The sequence below is a fragment of the Lepidochelys kempii genome, chromosome 1, assembly GCF_965140285.1.
Source record: "Lepidochelys kempii isolate rLepKem1 chromosome 1, rLepKem1.hap1, whole genome shotgun sequence".
NCBI classification, from domain to species: Eukaryota; Metazoa; Chordata; order Testudines; family Cheloniidae; genus Lepidochelys; species Lepidochelys kempii.
This window is the reverse complement of record NC_136380.1, coordinates 229,493,886-229,500,948: the sequence shown is the minus strand read 5'-3', so window position 1 is coordinate 229,500,948 and position 7,063 is coordinate 229,493,886. Positions and strand designations below refer to the sequence as shown.

Sequence of the window (7,063 nt, the reverse complement as noted above, 5' to 3'; positions counted from 1 at the left end):
GGGCTGCGGCTTTTAAGCAAAGTGCATTTTTTCCACATGGCAGTCTTTCATATATTTGCACTGGTGTTCCCTGCAGAATAAAAGTCATTAAAGTATTTGGCTTTTCTGAACAACATTTGGAAGCTTTAGATAATGGCATAGACAGTACACGTATAAAGTTTGAGGACGATACCAAGCTGGGAGGGGTTGCAAGTGCTTTGGAGGGTAGGATTAAAATTCAAAATGATCTGGACAAACTGGAGAAAAGGTCTGAAGTAAAGAGGATGAAATTCAATGGGGACTAATGCAAAGTATTCCTTCCTAAGTGGAGTAATCAGTTGCAAACCTACAAAATGGGAAATGACTGCCTAGGCAGTAATACTGCGGAAAGGTATCTGGGGGTCATAGTGGACCATAAGCTAAATATGAGTCACCTATGTGACACTGTGTGTGTTTAAAAAAAAAAAAGTGGACATTATTCTGGGATATATTAGCAGGAGTGTTGTAAGCAAGACACGAGAAATAATTCTTCCAATCTACTCCACGCTGATTAGGCCTCAACTGGAATATTGTGTCCCATTCTGGGTGCCACATTTCAGGAAAGATGTGGACAAATTGGAGAAAGTCCAGAGAAGAGCAACAAAAATAATTAAAGGTCTAGAAAACATGACCTATGAGGGAAGATTTAAAAAATTGGGTTTCTTTAGTCTGGAAAAGAGAAGATTGAGAGGGGACATAAGTTTTCAAGTACATAAAAGGTTGTTACAAGGAGCAGGGAGCAAAATGGTTCTTAACCTCTGAGGATAGGATAAGAAGCAATCTGCTTAAATTGCAGCAAGGGAGGTTTAGGTTTGATATTAGGAAAAACTTCCTAACTGTCAGGGTGGTTAAGCACTGGAATATATTGCCTAAGGAGGTTGTGGAATCTCCATCATTGGAGATTTGTAAGAGCAAGTTAGACAAACACCTGTCAGGGATGGTCTAGATAATACTTAGTCCTGCCACGAGTGTGATGACCTCTCCAGGCCCTCTTCAGTTCTATGATTCTAAGTCAAGAAACTTGGAGTTAAAGTATGACACCTAGATTCAAGTTCCCTTATATGCACAAAAACAGAGCCGTTGGCTTGTATATTGGATGAGTCATAGAATACTATAATTTCAGCATATGTTGCCTTATCTTGTATTTTTCGTTCTGGTTCCAGAACTCCAAGGTAATATTCAGTGAAATGAAAAGATGGTAAACTTTAAAGTGATAAAGGCATATGTTTTTTCACACAATATGTAATCAGACAGTGGAATTTATTGTTACAGGAAGTTACTGAGACCAAGAACTTAGTAAGATTCTAAAAAATGATTGGACATTTATATGCATATCAAGGATATCCAGAGTTGTCATAATTATAAAAATTTTGAAGGTGGTATTAAGCCTCATTCTTAAGGGTTTAAGCAAATTTCTGGTAGAGATCAGAATAAGACCTAATGTGGGGGCAGATTATTCCACATCTCCCTACTGCAATGTTCTGAAACCTTCCTCTGACTCAGCTGTTACTGGTTGTTGTTAGAGACAGGATACTGAACTAGTTGGACCTTGGGTCTGGTGCAGTATGGCATTTCCTGTGTTGCAAAAGAATAGCTTCTCCCTGAAGCGATTCAGCGTATACTCTGCTGGTGACCTTGCCATAGAGATTGTTGCTGAAGTCTGATATAAGCAGTAGTGTAAGAGGGTATTCCACGACTTCGTGAAGTTCTTATTGTTCTTATTTCATAATGCTATAAACTATAGCAAACAAACCCATTTTTAGTTGGGAAACTGAACTGACTTACCTTCTCACCTCAAAAGCAGACTCCAACATTGATGAGTCATGTTCTTAGAATGATGTTCAGAGGGCTGGTGATAGGAAGAAAACCTTGTGTTTGCAAATCTAAAAAGATTTAAGCCACATAACAAAGTAACATGCTGAAAAACCTGTTTTTCTTTCTAAACCAAATGTTATGATATCTTTAATTTTGCGTATCATTTCACATAGTGAAAGTATGCCTTAAAAATAAGATGACCGACAAGCATAGATGCCTATTAAAAATTGAATTATACAAGTATTTTTGAAGGGCTGGTGAATAATATCAGAAAAGTTAAATATTTGAAATTTTATAAAGGAAAGGAACTTGTTCTCCTGCAAAACTGTGTAGTGATTTAAAGAAACATACTGTACTTTTTTCTAGGCAGACATAACTTACTGTATATCATATCTTACTAAAGAAAACACTCTCAACAAGGAAATTATTCTATATATTATAAAACTTTCAGCAAATATATACTGTACAAATACATACATGTAATGTCCAGTATTTTCTCTCTTCTATTTATGTTATTGTCATTCATTATAATATGATGGGCAGAATGGTGAGAATTTTCCTCACAAGAAAAAAACTCTCTGATGTGGTACAAAATGTTTAATTTATTAAATAGCAAATGCCAATTATTTTGTGTATATATTTTATTAAGAGTCTGGAGCCTCTTCCAGTGAGTGGGTCTGACTTTGGTGCTCTAGGAGATGAACCTGAACTAGTTGAAGTTGAACCTGAAGCCAAGCAGGAAGTCCTTGAAAACAAAGATGTGAGTTCCTAATCAATGGGTGTGAATGTTTTATTTAAATCTTTTATTTGTAGGGACTATCCCAAACCAGTATTTGAGATACAAAAGAAGAGAATGAATCCAGTAATGTCTGGTTTCCTTTGTTATTCGGTGATTAAAATCGGCAAACAGTTATTAAAATGATTTAAGTAATTGATTTTAATCATGTTTTGCATTTGTACTTTTTAGTTCTTTTCCTGATAAAAAGTTGATTGATTGTTGAGTTGCAACTAAATATAGCTTTCATACTGAATTTGGTGCTGCTTTTTGCTAACCAGGAGGCTGCACTATGTCTGTAGCCATTTATTTAAGCAATTATATAACTTACATTTATTCAGATTCTTAACTTTTACATTTTATTATGTTAAAAATGTTGAATGCATTTCTTATTTACTAGATGGCTAATTTTTTACTAGTGATTTGTGTCAAGCTGTATTTAGATGGAAATTCAATTAAATGCACATTTTTTTTAAATACAAGTGCTGAATACATAAGAAATTTATCAAAGTTTAGCAAAACATGTTTTACATTTAAAACTGATATTAAACAAAATATTATTTGTAAGGCTAAGATTTTGTCACGGGTTCCCCAGCCGCAGCCAGGAGCTATGGGGGTTTCTCTGCCACCTGTGGTGACTTGGAGCTCCAGGGGCCGCCAGAGATGGCAGGGGTACCCTGCAGTTCTGTCCCACCGCAGGCTGTGGGGGACCCTGCAGTTCCTGACCCGTGCAGGCTGAAGTCATAGAGGTCGCTGGAAGTCACGGAATCTGTGACTTCCGCAATCTCAGTGACTAAATCATAGCCTTAATTATCTGTAGTTAGTGAATTGAACTAATTGTTTGTTTCTGGCAACCATGTTCTTCAAGATTTTGGAACTAGTAGATTTCATCCTCTCACACCTTGCTTTATTCATAGATTGGAAGAGGGAAAACAAGCTTTCCTTCTTTTTCAGCTCCTAGTTGGTTTCTTATCTTTGAATGAACTAGTTCAACTGAACTAGTTGAATAAACTGAAACAAAAAAAAAAAACTTTCTCTGCACATGCCGTAGAGGCTACTGTGGTCAACAGTTGATTCAGCACGTCAGTAAACTCTGGTTCCAGGTGCTTAGCCAGTGACATCCGCTAGTTCGGTGTCTGACTTTCTTTAAAACTTGGCAAGCTGATCTACTGTTTAATATTATTTTTGGTATTTAATGTAAATGATTTCAATGCATTATATTAATTTAAGGCATTAACAAGGTTTGGAGGTGTTAGATTTTTATTGGTAAATGTTGGTGAACATCGATTTCAACACACACACACACACACACAGAGAGAGAGAGAGAAAAACCAGCAAGAAATATTTCCATCGATGATGATAAATGTGCAGATAGGCATAGTAAGAAAACTGCTGCTTGGGAACTTAATAAAGTTTTTGATTTAAGGATGTTTACTTCGTATATATCGATATGCTGTTGAAAATTTGTGTTTGAACAGTTATAAAACTTTAAATTTTTAGAATCTCAACATCTACTGTCATTACATATTGTCTTTTCCTCCATAATTTCCTGCAACTGTAAACATTTAAATTGACAAAAATATTTAAAAAAACTTAAAAATTATTTTAAAAAAATCGAATTCTGCCAAGTCTAGCCTTAACGTAGTTTGTCAATTTCTTACTTAATTTTAAATAGGTTTATCTAAAAAAAATTTATTCAATTTAAATAAAATCCAATTAAAATAAAAGATAATCATATTTTATCAACCCTGTTTTTCCTACAAAATATGTTGTTAAATACATTTAATATGTTTAAGAACATAATGTTCTCATTTTTAAAGATGTTTCCTTTCCTGGACTTTGTTCATAGTCACTCCTCCTGGAAGCTTGGTAATGAAGTCTCTTTCCTCAATAAAAAATGTTTTAATTCTATTACATGTGCACACCAGTTTATTACTGTAGGGTTGCCAGTGATGGTAGGTTGCAACTATCTTCTATTTTATTAGAAAAAGGAGCATCTAATCATTTGGGGGGTTTTGTTTGTTTCTTAGGTAGGGGTAGTGTTTTTTTTTTTGTTTTTTTTTGGCAGTGAGTAATAAGTCCCAAAGCTATGTGTACTGAAAAGCTTGGAGAAAATAAGGCAGATTTAATCAATATAGTGCATTAAAATCAGATAAACTAGCTACAGTACTCTGCTATATAGACAAAAAACAATTTGAGTTTAAAAAAAAAACCATTCGGTATCTTGTAGTATTGTAGACCTTGCTATGTGTTTTAGTTTATAATATTCAGATGGTGATGGAATGTTTAATATTTACTCAGGTATTTGAGACTTATTTTTGACTGTCTATTTAAACTCCTTGCTTATATGTAAGTGGTAAAGGAAGTACATAGAGAACTATATGTTTCGGTCTTGTGTTCAAGATCATATGGTTTCAGCCAATGACTGACTTCTTCATAAAGATATAACTAAAATCCTAGTAGCTATGGACTCTTAGTGTAGTCTTTTCCTGTAATCCGTTCTTAATTTGGAGTTAGGAAATCTGTTTTTCAACATAATTCTTGTTAATGGAAATAATTAACTACAATCCAGGATTGGTGCTCGTATTGGTCCCTGATATTATAAATTAATAGTAATTCACAAATTAATCCTATAATCTTGTACCTTCAGTCAGACTACAGTATTATTGATGTCTAGGTGGTTTAATTTCTTTTTTTTGTTAATAGTCATTTTATGTTTAGGTGGTGGTTCAACATGTACACTTCGATGGACTTGGAAGGACTAAAGATGACATTATCATGTATGAAATTGGTGACCTTTTCAAGGCTAAAAACCTCATTGATGTAAGTATTGTAGTGAGTGGCAGATGCTCTGCAAAACATTCCAGACTTGAAAAATTTACCAAGCCACTTACAGGTACTAGTTAGATGAGTAAACCTATAGGCCAAATGTAGTTTTTTGTTTTTTTTTTAAAATTAGGTGATGGGGTATCCCATCAGCCCAGTCTCTTGTCACTTGTGCTACTAGTCTGCAATGTCTTTGTTACCACTGATGATTCCCAAGAAAGGAAAACCCAGTTTGACTTTCAGATCAGGTTAAGTGTGCAGAACTGATTGAAAAATTATTTTGTTCTCTTATAAACAGAGATAACATACACAGAACACCATGATGTTTTTTCAGTCACTTTTCAGAGTGGAATCACGCTTTATTATGTATTTATGTTATGTAGTTGTATTCAGTTCTTTAAAAAGAAAAGACATCAGCTATCATAGTTAGCACTTTGGTGGCATTGTCAGCCGGGATTGAAGTCTGAATCAGTATGGATATTCTCTCACTCTTGAGTAGACGTCTGTCTAGAATAAGGTTGGCCGGACAATGTGGGGAAGTTTTCATTGCTGCTCCCCACCTTTATACTGCTAGAGTTCTTCTGAGGTAATTTCTTTTTTTGGACCAGCTTCTGTTGGTGTAAGAGGCAAGCCTTCAAGTTTACACAGAGCTCTTCTTCAGGTCCTGTAAGCTCGAAAGCTTGTCTCAGTCACTAAGAGAATTAGTCCGCTAGAGACACCAGGTGGTGTTTCTAATATGCTGGGACTGACACTGCTACGTTGTATACAACAGTTCTGCTGATCATTTTCCTTCTATAGAGAAGTTCTTTATATCTAGCTCCTTCTGTAAGTACTCAATACAGTAATTAACACGAGAGGTTTTTACCTACACTTTTGAGTTTAACGTATAGTCAGTTGATAAACATAAGGAATCCAAATGAGATGTTAAGATCTTACCTTGTTAACTCTGATATGGTTCAGAAGGGTTTTTTCCTTTTTTAAAAATGTTTTAAAGAAAATGGATATGCAAGGATGCTTCAGTATTATAAAGTTGGTGATGCAAGTTAACAAAACCAGGAAATTGAGGTGGATGCTTTGTGTTTAACTTCTTGCATTTATGTTCTAATGTGTATAGAAGCCATTCAAAATCTATGAATGACATATGAATCTCTTTGTGCTATTTAGCCATTGTACCAGTGATTCCTTGGTAAGGTGCAATCCAAATTCCTTCTCTCATTCTATAGGTAATGAGAAAATCACATGAAGCTCGTGAACAGTTGCTCCGTCTAGGAATTTTTAGGCAGGTGGAAGTTCTGATTGATACATGTCAAGGTAAGAATTGGATTCTGTTCCTTCTTCTGCCACAGAGTTCCTGTATGATGCCAGGCAAGTCACTTAAACCAGAATCCTCACAGATGGTCATTAATTGTGTGTTCCTCATTTTCTGGCTGCCTATTGTGACACACCTGGGGCCAAATTTGCCAAAGTGTTCAGCATTCACAACTGCAACTGAAATGTGTGGAACAGTGATTTGAACATATAAAGGGCTGTACTCTGAAAAATCAGGCCCTAGATTTTTCAAGTAGGGCATCCAAAATTAGTGAACACTTGACAGTTTTGTCCTTTATCTCTGTACCTCAGTTCTCCAGG

General features: G+C 35.3%; 1 protein-coding gene across 1 annotated transcript in view; it reads left to right on the top strand.

Annotated features, from left to right (window-relative positions):
• SAMM50 (SAMM50 sorting and assembly machinery component) overlaps positions 1 to 7,063 on the top strand; it is a 34,055-nt gene that overhangs the window by 877 nt on the left and 26,115 nt on the right. The window contains exons 2-4 of the mRNA XM_073316621.2: positions 2,483 to 2,593; positions 5,330 to 5,431; positions 6,658 to 6,745. Coding sequence (XP_073172722.1) covers positions 2,483 to 2,593; positions 5,330 to 5,431; positions 6,658 to 6,745 — 301 coding nt within the window. The remainder of the gene's footprint in view (positions 1 to 2,482; positions 2,594 to 5,329; positions 5,432 to 6,657; positions 6,746 to 7,063) is intronic.